Source organism: Scyliorhinus canicula, chromosome 6, assembly GCF_902713615.1.
Source record: "Scyliorhinus canicula chromosome 6, sScyCan1.1, whole genome shotgun sequence".
NCBI classification, from domain to species: domain Eukaryota; kingdom Metazoa; phylum Chordata; class Chondrichthyes; order Carcharhiniformes; family Scyliorhinidae; genus Scyliorhinus; species Scyliorhinus canicula.
In genome coordinates this window covers 31,795,582-31,810,633 of record NC_052151.1, presented here as the reverse complement: position 1 = coordinate 31,810,633, position 15,052 = coordinate 31,795,582, and the positions used below count along the sequence as shown (strand labels likewise).

General features: G+C 48.5%; 1 protein-coding gene across 1 annotated transcript in view; it reads right to left on the bottom strand.

The window, feature by feature from the left end:
- bub1 (BUB1 mitotic checkpoint serine/threonine kinase) overlaps nt 1-3,214 on the bottom strand; it is a 146,658-nt gene extending 143,444 nt beyond the window's left edge. Inside the window, exon 1 of the mRNA XM_038799122.1 lies at nt 3,031-3,214. Within this exon, the coding sequence (XP_038655050.1) occupies nt 3,031-3,110 (80 nt within the window). The 5' untranslated portion in view covers nt 3,111-3,214. The remainder of the gene's footprint in view (nt 1-3,030) is intronic.
- Between the last annotated feature and the right edge of the window lie 11,838 nt (nt 3,215-15,052).

Below are 15,052 nucleotides of genomic sequence, written 5' to 3'. Positions count from 1 at the left end.
ATCGTGCTGCCCTCTCGAGTCCATTATTACAGATGAGATTGCGGAGTTCTTGAAAGAGCATGCTAAAATACAACTGAGTCAGCAAAGCTTCGTCAAGGGGAGGTGATGTCTGACAAATCTGTTAGTTTTTTGAGGAGGTAACAAGGAAGTTAGACAAAGGAGAATCAGTGGACATGATTTATTTAGATTTCCAGAAGGCCTTTGACAAGGTGCCGCATAGGAGACTGTTATATAAGTTAAGAACCCATTGTGTGATCCTGGCATTATTAGAGGATTGGCTGATTGGCAGGAGGTCTTTTTCAGAATGGGTACTTTTCAGGATGACAGCTGGTGACTGGTGGTGTGTCTCAGGGGTCGGTGCTGAGGCCACAACATTTCACAATATACATCAATGATCTGGAAGAAGAAACTGAAGGCACTGTTGCTTGGTTTGCAGATGATACAAAGACCTTTTTAATTTTTAAATAATTTTTATTGTCACAAGTAGACTTACATTAACACTGCAATGAAGTTATTGTGAAAGCCCCTGGTCGCCACATTCGGTTACTCAGAGAAGAATTCAGAATGTCCAAATTACCTAACAGCATGTCTTTCGGGACTTATGGCTGGAAACCGGAGCACCCGGAGGAAACCCTCGCAGACACAGGGAGTACATGTAGACTCCACACAAACAGTGACCCAAGCCGGGAATCAAACCTATGACCCTGGAATTGTGAAGCAACAGTGCTAACCACTGTGCTGTAGAGGGGCAGGTAGTATTGAGGAAACAGGGGGGCATCAGAAGGCTAGGAGAGTGGGCAAGATGGAATACAATTTGAAAAAGTGTGAGGTGATGCACTTTGGAAGGAGGGATGGAGACAGACTATTTTTTAAATGGGGAAATGCTTAGGAAATCAGAAGCACAAAGGGACTTGGGAGTCCTGTTCAAGATTCTTTTACGGTTAATGTGCAGGTACAGTCGGCAGTTAGGACAGCAAATGTAATGCTAGCATTCACGTCGAGAGAGCTAGAACACAAGAGCAGGGATACACTGCTGAGGCTGTATACGGCTCTGGTCAGACCCCATTTGGAGAATTGTAAGCAGTTTTGGGCCCCGTATCTAAGGAAGGATGTGCTGGCCGTGGATAGGGTCCAGAGGACGTTCACAAGAATGATCCCTGGAATGAAGAACTTGTCGTATGACAAACTGTTGAGGACACTGGGTCTGTACTCGTTTAGAAGGATGAGGGGGGATCTTATTGAAACTTACAGAAAACTGCGAGGCCTGGATAGAGTGGACATGAAGAGGATGTTTCCACTTGTAGGAGAAACTAGAACCAGAGGACACCATCTCAGACTACAGGGAGGATCCTGTCAAACAGAGATGAGGAGGAATTTCTTCAGCCAGAGGGTGGTGAACCTATGGAACTCTGTGCCACAGAAGGCTGTGGAGGCCAAATTTAAGACAGAGATAGATAGTATCTTGATTAATAGGGGGAGAAGGCAGGAGAATCGGGATGAGAAACATGTCAGCCATTATTGAATGGCAGAGCAGACTCAATGGGCCGAGTGGCCTTTCTTCTCCTATATCTTATGATCTTATCTGTCCCCGGACAGGCGCCGGAATGTGGCGACTAGGGGCTTTTCACAGTAACTTCATTGAAGCCTACTCATGACAATAAGCAATTTTCATTTTCTTATAGATATGTGGGAGTCTTTCAAACATCAATTGATTGGAATTCTGGAGTGGCATGGTCCTGCGAAGATGAAAGATAAGTCTGGCAAGTTTTAGGAACCTTGGATAATGAGGGATATTGAGAGCATAGTCAGCAGCAGGGAAGCAAATGAGGGACTGAAAGGAGATGCAGTACTCAGCAACGGCAAGAATAGACATGATAGGCAGGGAGCGGGGGAAACCTGTCGGATTAAATTGTATCTATTTCAATGCAAGAGGGCCGACAGGTAAGGCCAAAGAACTCCGAGCATGGATAGGACATTAGCTATGAGGAGAGGTTGGATAAACTCAGATTTTTTTCACTGGAACGACGGAGGTTGAGGGGTGGCCAGATAGAAGTCTACAAAATTATGAGGGGCATGGACAGAGTGGATAGTCAGAAGCTTTTTACGAGGGTGGAAGAGTCAATTACTAGGGGGTATAGGTTTACGGTGTGAGAGTCACAGTTCAGAAGAGGTGTTCAAGGAAGTTTTTACAGATGGTAGTGGGTGCCTGGAACTCGCTGCCAGGGGTGGTAGTGGAAGCAGATATGATAGTGACATTTAAGCGGCATCTTGACAAATATGTGAACAGGATGGGAATAGAGGGATACGGACCCCAGAGGTGCAGAAGGTTGTAGTTGAGACAGACATCATGATCAGCAACAGCTTGGAGGGCAAAAGGGCCTGTTCTTGTGCTGCTCTTTGCTCTTATTTACACTCATGCTGGACCAATGCTTTTGTTTCAGGATTTCGAGTCATAGAGGTTTACACACAGGAAGAGGCCTTTCAGCCCATCATGTCTGTGGCAGCCATCAAGCACAGCACCCATCTATTTACCACAACACCAAGGAAGAGGAAGAATGTGCAGGGTTATTGAGCAATGGTACCAAGTGAATGCGCTCATTGGGAGAGTGACCAGGCATGATGGGACGAATGGCCTCCTTCTGTGCGGAGTTGAATTTCTAGACTCCTGCTTCTCTCTCTCCCATGGCAGCACAAGTGGCAAGCACTGTGGCCTCAGCTCCAGGGTTTGATTCCCCGCTGGGTCACTGTCTGTGCGGAGTCTGCACGTTCTCGCCGTGTCTGCATGGGGTTCCTCCGGGTGCTCCGGTTTCTTCCCACAGTCCAAAGACGTGCAGGTTAGGAAGATTGGCCAAATTGCCCTTCGTGACCAAAAGGTTAGGAGGGGTCATTGGGTTACTGGGATAGGGTGGAAGTGCGGTCTTAAGTGGGTCAGTGCAGACTCGATGGGCCGAAAGCCCTCCTTCTGCACTGTATACAAGATTTGGCTCGGTAACTCGCTGCTGAAATCCGGCTAGGTTTGGGCTCACTTACTGCCAGCACTCCTGAAAGTCGCTGCTGCTGCTGCTGCTGCTGCCGATCGTCGCCGCCTCCCCCTCGCTGGCGGCGGCCATCCCGCGATCTCTGCTCCTGCTCTGCCCCGGGCCTGCTCGGCTCCGGCTCTTGCTGCCTGCCCCGCTGCTCGAGCGCTTTTTCAAAAATCTAACCGTTACCGCCTTCCTCGGCGCCCATTGGCTGAATCCTGCGCCTGGCTCACGCTTCTCACCTCGGCCACAGCGCGCGCTTTCCGGCTCCGCCTCTCGCCGCCAGGCCGCGTGCGCGCCCGCGTCCTGTCGCCCCCCGCGCGCGCACACGTAGGTGCTGGTCACGCGCGGCAACAACCAAGCCAGGACTCGTCTGGAGGAGACAGCTCAATGACAGGAAGGCGCATTCAAGCAGAGGGTTAGCCAACGTTTACTCTCAGAATGAAGTGTCCTAAGACAATGACTTTCTCATACCCTCTGGATAGTTTGGAGCAACTGATACAGATTAAACGCTGTTTTATAGTACACATCTACAAGAGACAAGAAACCTTTCACCTTAGTAGAGGGGTCGATAACCATGGGAGATAGGAAGAAGTCTTACAACACCAGGTTAAAGTCCAACAGGTTTGTTTCAAACACTAGCTTTCGGAGCACTGCTCCTTCCTCAGGTGAATGAAGAGGTATGTTCCAGAAACATATATATAGACAAGTTCAAAGCACCCATCTGTTTACCACACCACCAACAAAGAGGAAGAATGTGCAGGCTTATTGAGGAATGGCACCAAGTGAATGCGCTCATCGGGAGAGCAGCATATGAGGTAGCAGGAAAGGATGTCCCAAAGCTTGGTACATTGGCGAGACCATGCAGACGGTACGACAACGAATGAATGGATATCGCACGCCAATCACTAGGCAGGAATGTTCCCTTCCAGTCGGGGAACACTTCAGCAGTCAAGGGCATTCAGCCTCTGATCTCCGGGTAGGCGTTCTCCAAGGCAGCCTTCAGGACGCGCGATTAAGCAGAATCGCCAAGCAGAAATTTATAGCCAAGTTCCACACCTGTGAATGCGGCCTCAACCGGGACCTGGGATTCATGTCGCATTACATTCATCCCCCACCATCTGGCCTGGGCTTGCAAAATCCTACCAACTGTCCTGGCTTGAGACAATTCACACCTCTTTAACCTGGGGTTACCCCTATCTCTGGATCTGTAAAGACTTAATTACCTGCAAATGCTCGCATTCTAAGAATTGTCTTGCATCTTTGAATTTGTCTATATATATGTTTATGGAACATACCTCTTCATTCACCCGAGGAAGGAGCAGTGCTCTGAAAGCTAGTGTTTGAAACAAACCTGTTGGACTTTAACCTGGTGTTGTAAGACTTCTTACTGGGCTCACCCCAGTCCAACGTCGGCATCAGGGGAGATAGATTTAAGGTGATAGATAGGAGATTTAGAGGGGATTTGAGGCGAGCCAATTTCACCAAGTGGGTGGTGGGAATCTGGAACTCACTGCCTGAAAGGATGGTAGAGGTGCGAACCCTCACAAAAAATTGTCCCTTACTACTGTCCAGGGATGTACAGGTTAGGTGGGGTTACAGGGATAGGGCAGGGGAATGGGCTGAGGAAGAGTGCGTTTTCAGATGGTGCAGACTCGATGCGCCGAATGCCCTCCTTCTGCGCTATAAAGATTCTATGACTGATGAGCGCTTGAAACGTCATAGCATACAAGGCAGTGGACGAGGTGATGGAAAATGGTCAGCGCCGACACAATGGGCTGAAGGGCCTCTTTCTGTGGTGCAAAACTCTGTGACTTGCTGCCGGAGGAAGTGGTGGAAGCAGGGACGATAGTGACGTTTCAGGGGCATCTTGACAAATGCATGAATAATAATCGCTTATTGTCACAGTAGGCTTCAATTAAGTTACTGTGAAAAGCCCCTAGTCGCCACATTCAGGCGCCTGTTCAGGGAGGTCGGTACGGGAATTGAACCCACGCTGCTGGCCTTGTTCTGCATTACAAGCCAGCTGTTTAGCCCACTTTGCTAAACCAGCCCAATAGGATGGGAATAGAGGGATATGGACCCCGGAAGTTTAGAAGAGTTTAGTTTAAATGGACAGCATGGTCGGCGCAGGCTTGGAAGGCCAAAGATTCTGTTCCTGTTTTCTTTGTTCTTTGACTCTATTATGTCGGCATTCATGGCAAGACCGGAATTTATTGCCAAGCCCTAATTGCCCTTAAACTCAGTGGTTTAGTGGGCCATTTTAGAGAGAAATTAACAGTCAACCAAATTGCTGTGGGTCTGCAGTCACATGTAGGCCAGATCGGGTAACGGTGGCAGATTTCCTTGCCTAAAAGGAAATTAGGGGACCAGATGGATTATTACAACAATCAATTAAAGTTTCATGGTTACCATTTTTACACGCTATTCTGAATTTGTTTCTTGAATTGCATCATTATCATAGGACTCTGGATTACTAGAATTTATAGAATTTACAGTGCAGAAGGAGGCCATTCGGCCCATCGAATCTGCACCGGCTCTTGGAAAGAGCACCCTATCCAAGCCCAGACCTCCACCCTATCCCCATAACCCAGTAACCCCACCCAACACTAAGGGCAATTTTGGACACTAAGGGCAATTTAGCATGGCCAATCCACCTAACTTGCACATCTTTGGACTGTGGGAGGAAACTGGAGCACCCGGAGGAAACCCATGCACACACAGGGAGAATGTGCAGACTCCGCACAGACAGTGACCCAAGCCGGGAATCGAACCTGGGACCCTGGAACTTTGAAGCAATTGTGCTAACCACTATGCCACCATGTTGCCGATTACTACCACCTCAGGATCTCGTCCAATTTGGCAGTGCAGGAAGACGTTATATGACCCATCATGTCTATAAGAACATAAATAGGACCATGAGTAGGCCACTTAGCCATCGCAGCCTGCATAACAAGATCATGACTGAGCCACTACCTGAACTTGGCCTTCCCATCTCCCTCAGTTTCCTTCACACCCAAAAATCTATGAAACCCTGTAGGTGATCTATTTGACAGATCTGTCCAATTTAGTCCCACGCTCCAGCTTTTCGTCCCTATCCCTGAAAGGTTTTTTAAAAATTTACTCATTCACAGGTAGTAGCTATGGGAAGATAGAAACATAGAAAATAGGAGCAGGAATAAGCCATTCAGCCATTGAGCCAACTCAGCCATTTAAGATGACATGGCTGATCCTCTATCACAACGCCACCCTCTCCCCCCCCCCCCCCCCCCCCCCCTTACCCCATGATGCCTGTAGTGTCTAGAAATCTATCTATTTCTTTCTTAAACACATTACTTGGCTTGGCCTCCACAGCCTTCTGTAGTAGAGAATTACACAGGTCCACTACCCTTTGAGTTGTTGCTCTTTTATCTTTATTAATATTAACCACTAGACGCGAATATATTCCGTGTATTGGACAAATGACTACACAACCAGTACATTAATTCAATTACTGTTTATTATTAAACGTAGGTTTGGTTCTATGTTTGATAATCTACATGTGGCTACACATTAAACTATACGTAACAGCTTAAATGACCTTTACTTAACTTTCAAGTGACCGGCTCTGTGCAGGTTAGACAAGGCCTTTGTCTGAATACCCACGTGTGGCGGCTGGAAGTCGTCAGGTACGTCGAGGCTACGGCTCATCCTTCAGGTAGCGAAGGCGGGTCCTTGAACTTGGCTGGTCGATGTGCTGTAGTTGGGGGGGGGCAGAGGCCGGTCCCAAAAGAGACAGAATATTGGTCATGCAAATTTTCTTATCCTCCACTCTTTTGCGCTCTTTTGAGCGGTCCCAACTCGGGATCCAATGGATCGATAGGATTTTGATCACCCTAAATGATTCTAGCCAATTAGGGGCGGGTACCTTGATAGCTGGGCGGGTCCTAGTTGTTATTGTCTAAGGCACATATGCACTCGCAAATAAGGTAAATAGGGCTCCGCGTCCTGCTGCTATGTTTCATTGTGTGTCCCTTTGTCCTGGGAAAATTGGTGATTGACCTTTAGCAGGTGCAAATTTCTGTGTAGGTCTGGTTTCCTCTGCACAATACACAGGGGCTGTGTATCGTCTGTGTCCCAACCTGACCACAATTCCCATTATCCTTTGCAGGCGGCCATTTTAGATGGCCACAGAGTGAAGAGATTTCTCCTCATCTCAGACCTAAATCTCCTATCCCATATTCTGAGACCATGACCACTTGTTCTAGTGGTCTTCCAGATGGGAGAACGTCATCCCTGCGTCCAGTCTGTCCAGCCCTGTCAGAATTTTATAAGTTTCAATGGGATACCGTCTCATTCTTCGAAATTCCAATGAATACAGGCCTAGTTGACCCAATCCCTCCTCAAACAACAATCCTACCATCCAAGGAATCAGTCTGGTAAATATTCACTGCACTCTTTCTCTGGTAAGTGTGGTGAACCACTGTGTGCACCTGTATTAGGGGATGTAAGGTAGGACCTGCACTACAGGTTCTCTGTTAGCCCCTGCTGGCTAGCTCCGCCCCCAATGAGCCGTATAAATATGCGTGACCTCCTCTGATCTGCCATTTCGCCAGCTGCAGTAGGAGGCCACACATCTGACTGTAATAAAGCCACAGTTGTACCAATCGGAGTCTTTTGTGCAATTGATCGTGCATTAATTTATTACAGTCAGATTTTCTAAGAAATGGTTATCAGAATCAAACCAGATCGCCTGCAGCTCGATCTGCACTCGCCTGACTCCAGAAAGGACTTTAATCACTGGCTAGCTTGTTTTGAGCTTACATCAATGCTGCGACCAGCACGCAGACGGATGCTCAGAAGATTCAGGTCTTATACTCCAGGTTGAGCTCCAACGTGTTCCCGTTGATCCAAGACGCCCCGAATTACGCGGAAGCCATGGCACTCCTAAAAAAGAACTACGCACAGAAAGCAAACGCACTCTTCGCCAGGCACGTACTCGCCACTCGCTCTCAACTCCCTGGTGAGTCTATCGAAGACTTCTGGCGGGCCCGAATCCCACTTGTACGGGACTGTGACTGTCAGGCCATTACAGCCACCGAACATTTCAATCTCATGCACGACGCGTTCGGAACGGTGTTTGCATCGGACCCCATCCGACAACGACTGCTGGAAGGGGCCACGCTTGACCTAATGGAGACAAAAACTTTAGCGCTGTCCATTACGGTCGCATCTCGTAATGTCCAGGCCTACCCCGCTCGCCGCACGGCCCACCTATCCTACCCCTCCTGGACCCTGCAAATGACCCCCCTGGCTGGGGCCCTGCCTAGTCAATACATCTGCGCCGCCCACCAATCTGCGCACCCCAGGGGTTCCTGCTGCTACTTCTGCGGTCAGCAGAAGCACCCTCACCAACGCTGCCCGGCACTCCCCGCCACTTGCAAGTCCTGCGGTAAAAAGGGCCACTTTGCAGCTGTGTGCCAGACCCGCGCAGTCGCCGCTACCGCGCCCGCAATTGCCCCCTTCCTCTGGCCGAACACATAATGGGCGCCGCCATCTTCTCCTCCCAGGTCCACGTGCGGCCAGTGGGCGCCGCCATCTTCTCCTCCCAGGTCCACGTGCGGCCAGTGGGCGCCGCCATCTTCTCCTCCCAGGAACATGTGCGGCCAGTGGGCGCCGCCATCTTCTCCTCCCAGGGCCAGGCGCGGCCAGTGGGTGCCGCCATCTCCCCCCCTCAGTCCACGTGCGGCCCATGGGTGCTGACATCTTGCCTCGCCCCCACAACATGCGCTCCATGGGCGGCGCATTTTTTTCCCTACAGGACCTCCGGACGCCGCCATCTTGTCTCCCCCACGGGACTGGAACGCCAGATCTGGGTCGCCGACGCTCTCCATCTGAAACCTCGGACGACCACCCACAGCTCCCCTCGATTACACTGGACCAATCTCATCTTCACAACCTGGCCACCGCTTCGACGACGGTGAAAATCAACGGCCACGTGACCTTGTGCCTGCTGGACTCCGGGAGCACCGAAAGCTTCATTCACCCAGATATGGTAAGGCGCTGCTCCCTCGCGGTCCACCCCGCCAATCAACGGATCTCACTGGCCTCCGGAGCCCACTCTGTCCCAATCTGAGGGTTCTGAACGGTCACTCTCACTGTCCAGGGCGTAGAATTCAGCGGTTTCCACCTCTACGTCCTCCCAACCTCTGCGCTGCACTATTACTGGGCCTGGATTTCCAGTGCAATCTCCAGAGTCCACCCTCAAATTTGGCGGGCCCCTACCTCCACTCAACGTTTGCAGCCTTGCAACCTTCAAGGTTGACACCCCTTCCTCTTTGCCAATCTGACTGCGGATTGCAAGCCCGTCGCCAACAGGAGCAGACGGTACAGCACCCAGGACAAGACCTTCATCAGGTCCAAAGTCCAGCGGCTTTGGGAGGGTATCATCGAGGCCAGCAATAGCCCCTGAGAGCTCAAGTGGTGGTAGTAAAAACGGGGGAGAAACACAGAATGGTCGTGGACTACAGCCAGACTATCAATCGGTACACGCGGCCCGACGCGTACCCCCTCCCACGCATTTCTGAGATGGTCAACCAGATTGCGCAGTACCGGGTCTTCTCGACGATTGACCTGAAATCCGCCTACCACCAGCTCCCCATTCGAAAATCGGACCATTCATACACTGCCTTCGAGGCGGACGGTCGGCTCTATCACTTCTTTAGGGTTCCCTTTGGCGTCACTAACGGGGTCTCGGTCTTCCAAAGGGAGATGGACCGAATGGTCAACCGGTACGGTTTGCGGGCCACGTTTCCGTACTTAGACAATGTCATCATCTGCGGCCCTGACCAGCAGGACCACGACGCCAACCTCGCTAAATTCCTCCGCACCGCCACTCTCCTCAACCTTACGTACAACAAGGAGAAGTGTGTGTTCCGCACGACCCACCTAGCCATCCTCGGCTATGTAGTCCAAAACGGACTTCTGGGGCCCGATCCCAACCGCATGCGCCCCCTCATGCAGCTTCCCCTCCCCCACTGCCCCAAGGCCCTCAAACGCTGCCTGGGGTTCTTCCCCTACTACGCCCAGTGGGTCCCAAACTATGCGGACAAGGCCCGCCCACTCATACAGTCCACTCAATTCCCCCTTGGGGCCGAGGCACAACACGCCTTTGCCCATATCAGAGCAGACATAGCCAAGGCCAGGATGCACGCAGTAGACGAGACACCCCCCTTTCAAGTAGAAAGCGACGCTTCAGATGTCGCCCTCGCCGCCACTCTAAACCAGGCAGGCAGACCTGTGGCATTCTTTTCCCGCACCCTTCAAGCCTCTGAAATTCAGCACTCATCCGGCGAAAAAGAGGCCCAAGCTATTGTTGAAGCTGTGTGGCATTGGAGGCATTACCTGGCCGGCAGGAGATTCACTCTCCTCACTGACCAATGATCGGTAGACTTCATATCTGGGGCTGTTTAGCACAACGCTAAATTGCTGGCTTTGAAAGCAGACCAAGCAGGCCAGCAGCACGGTTCGATTCCCGTAACAGCCTCCCCGAACAGGCGCCGGAATGTGGCGACTAGGGGCTTTTCACAGTAACTTCATTTGAAGCCTACTCGTGACAATAAGCGATTTTCATTTCATTTCATTCATATTCAACAACACGCAGCGGAGCGAATCGTCAAAGCACCAGATTGACTAAACCTCTGACGGGCACCAGACTGTCAAAAATGGACATTCTTTTTCCCTCCCCACTGTAAATTATTTGCAACATTGTATATAGTTCCACGCCATCCCCGCCGGACTCATTTTTAACAGGGAGTGAATGTGGTGAACCACTGTGTGCACCTGTATTAGGGGATGTAAGGTAGGACCTGCACTACAGGTTCTCCGGTAGCCCCTGCCAGCTCGCTCCGCCCACAAGGAGCCGTATAAATATGCGTGACCTCCTCTGATCTGCCATTTTGCCAGCTGCAGTAGGAGGCCACGCATCTGACTGTAATAAAGCCACAGCTGTACCAATCTGAGTCTTTTGTGCAATTGATTGTGCATCAATCGCCTTCCTAATTACTTGTTGCACCTGCAGACCAGCCTTCTGTGACTCATGCACAAGTACACCCAGGTCCCTCTGCATAGCAGCATGCTGCAGCTTTTTACCAGTTTTTTTTTTTTTTTCTTTTTTTTTTTCTAAATTTTAGATTAGCCAATTATTTTTTCCAATTAAGGGGCATTTTGCGTGGCCAATCCACCTACTCTGCACATTTTTGGGTTGTGGGGGCGAAACCCACGCAGACACGGGGAGAACGTGCAAACTCCACACGGACAGTGACCCAGAGCCGGGATCGAACCTGGGACCTCAGCGCCGTGAGGCGGTTGTGCTAACCACTAGGCCACCGTGCTGCCCTAGCTTTTTACCAGTTAAGTAATAATCCGTTCTATTGTTACTCCTACCAAAGTGCATGACTTCACACTTATTGACATTATACTCCATCTGCCAGACCTTTGCCCACTCACTCAATGTGTCAATGTTCCTCTGTAAGGTTTTACAGTCCTCAGTACACTTTGCTCTTGCACACACCTTCGTGTCATCTGCAAACTTGGATACCTTACACGTAGTTCCCAACTCCAAATCGTCTATATAAATTGTAAATAATTGTGGTCCCAACACCGATCCCTGAGGCACACCACTCGTCACTGATTGCCAGCCAGAATAACACTCATTTATTCCCACTCTTTGTTTCCTGTTAGACAACCAATCCTCTATCCACGCTAGTACTCTACCCTTAACACTATGAATCCTTATCTTATGCAGCAGCCTCTTGTGCGGTACCTTGTCAAAGGCCTTTTGGAAATCTAGGTACACCACATCCACTGGGTCCCCTTTGTCTACCTTGCTCGAAATGTCTTCATAGAATTCCAAGAGATTCGTCAAGCATGACCTGCCCTTCATGAATCCATGCTGCATCCGTTCAATGGGGCAATTTCTATCGAGGTGCCCTCCTATCTCTTTCTTGATAATAGACTCAAGCATCTTCCCCACGACAGAGGTTAAGCTAACCGGTCTATAATTCCCCATCTTTTGTCTACTTCCCTTTTTAAACAGTGGCGTCACATTTGCTGTTTTCCAATCCTTTGGGACTGCCCCAGTGTTCAGCGAATTTTGGAAAATTACACCCAGTGCCCTGCTATTACTCCAGCCATCTCTTTCAGTACCCTGGGAGGCATTCCATCAGGGCCAGGAGACTTATCTATCCTGAGCTTCATTAGCTTGCCCAACACTTGCTCTTTCGTGATATTAATGGTTTCCAGATCCATTCCAGGATTGAACCTGTACATAACAGCAATATGTATTTAGATAGGGGCGTTAATGTCATAAAATGTCCCAATTGTTTCAAAGTGTATTATGAAACAAAGTATTACAATGAGTCACAGAAGGTCAAATGACCAAAAACTTGGTCAAAGAACACAACACAAGAATTCAGGGAAAGTGGTGGTATTGTTGCTGGACGAGTAATCAGAGATCCAGGATAATGATCTGGGGACCTGTGTTCGAATCCCACCATGGCAGGTGGTGATAGTGACATTTAAGGGGCATCTTGGCAAATACATGAATAAGATGGGAATAGAGGGATACGGGCCCAGGAAATGTAGAAGATTTTAGTTCAGACGGGCAGCATGGTCGGCAAGGGCTTGGAGGGCCAAAGGGCCTGTTCCTGTGCTGTACTTTTCTTTGTTCTTTGTTGTTCTTTGAGAACGGAGGGATATGGCAAACAACCACTGGCAAAAACACTATCAAGCAAACAGCTGAGGATGAAGCATCAGCAGACAGTGCATCAAGGCCCTGCCTTCAGGCAAAGCACACATACCAAAATGAAATCCGCATATGTAAAAGTCAACATGCTGTGATTACACTCTCCAACCGTTGGCGACACTGTAGTTGGAAAGTGTAGTCACCATTGGATTAATTTACACAGCTATTTTTTCCTTTTTGAATCGCTGACTCATCTTCTTTATTGCCCCGCCTCCTTTAAAAGCTGGAACTCACCATCTGTTCCCTCTACTGTTACTCTCTACCCCAAAAATGCAACTGAGAGAATCATACAACACAGAAGGAGCCATTCCAGTCCATCATCCCCGACTCAAGTCTTTGCAATTAGGCACACTCCCTACTCTTTTCCCTGTGTTTTTTTCCCTTTTCAAATATTTATCCAATTCCCTTTTAAAAGTTTTTTAAAAAATTAATTCATGGGATGTGGACTCTGCTGGCCGGGCTAACCAACCCTATTATGGGCCAGGGTTTAGAGAACTCCAAAGTATATCATGGAGATCACCTGATCCACGACTTTTACGAGATTGTGGTATGGGAAGCACACAGCCCACTCTACAAGTGTGGTGCAGCAGAAATCTAAAAGTATTTTCGAAAGCAAAATAAGGTTTATTCAATGAACTCAGTTAAGCTTTTTAAAATATATAGTGAACATCTTAGCAACCATTAATTCAAATACACCCCCCAAAGAAATACAACACTCTAAGTAATCCTTAAACTTTCCTTTTAATATCCATAAGACACAGAACCCCTTTTAAAAGAAGCACATCAGGTTTAAATTCTCTACTGAGAGCAGTTATCACTCTGAATTCACCAAATGATCTAGAGATAGTCTTTAGATTGCAGAGATCAAAATTACACCTTCTTTGGCTGGCTGCAGCTCCAACACTAAAACAAAACTAAAAAACACAGACACAACCAAGCTTTTCCTCAAAGCGAAACTAAAAAGCAGAGCCAGAGCCAGCTCCACCCACACTGCAGCCACTTGAGCAGACAAACATTTCTTAAAGTGATACCTCCCCCCAGAAAAAAATAAACCATCACTTCAAGATGGTTTCATTTTCATCTTTTCACTATCCTTTAAGAAATACAGACAGTAAATTGTAATGGGCCAGGGTTTAGAGAACCCCAAAGTGTATCATGGAGTTCACCTGACCAACAACTTTTACTAGATTGTGGAATGGGGAGTACACGGCCCACTCTACAGGTGTGGTACAGCAGAAATGGAAAAGTATTTTTTAAAGCAAAACAATGTTTATTCTATGAACTCAAGTTAACCTTTTTAAAACATACAGTGAATATCTTAGCAACCATTAATTCAAATAAAACCCCCAAAGACGACAACACTAAGTGATCCTTTAAGCTTTCCTTTTTAACATCCATACGACTTAAAAACAAAACCTTTATGAGAAGCACATCAGGTTAAAGTCACTACTGAAAACATATATAATTCTGAATTCATCAAATGATCAAGAGATAGTCTTTTGATGGCAGAGAGAACAGCAGTACACCTGCTTGGTCTGGCTTCAGCTCCAACACTGAAAACAAAACTAAAACACACCCTGCAGCCTGCTCGAAAATGAAAGTAAAAAGCTGACAGACAGCCCAGCTCCACCCACTCTCTGACATCACTGCAGTAGTAAACACTCACTTCTTAAAGGTACTCTCACTACAGATATTTATATACACACCCATTTATAAACACCCATTTCTTAAAGGTATTCTCAGATGACAAAACATACTTTATCGTTTAAAAAAACAACATACGCAAACAGGTATAATAACATTGTGGTGAACGTATTATACTAACCATTCACTACTGTATTACGTTGTATCACGCTGTTGCCCATGTGGGCACCACCTGTGGACCATTGTACTGCACTACACGGAATGTATCATTTTGGTGCCCTTGTGGGCTCTGCCTCTGGCTCCGCCCCCTTGAGGGGAGGTATCAAGAGCAGTTGCCCTGTGGCGGCTCTCACTAGCAGAGCAGTCGTAGGCAGGCACTGTTCTAGTCGATTAAAGCCATTGTTCAGTTTAACTCTCTGTCTCATGTGAATTGATGGTCGCATCAATTTAATCGACTACAACATCGCAATGGAATCAGCCCTCAAACCTGAATGGAATGCGACCCACAGGCTGCGGAAGCCAACGGGATTTTTTCACACTGGCCCCGATGTTTCGAGGCCTACCTCGCCGCCGCCTCCTCCTCGCCCTCCGTAAACCGATGAAC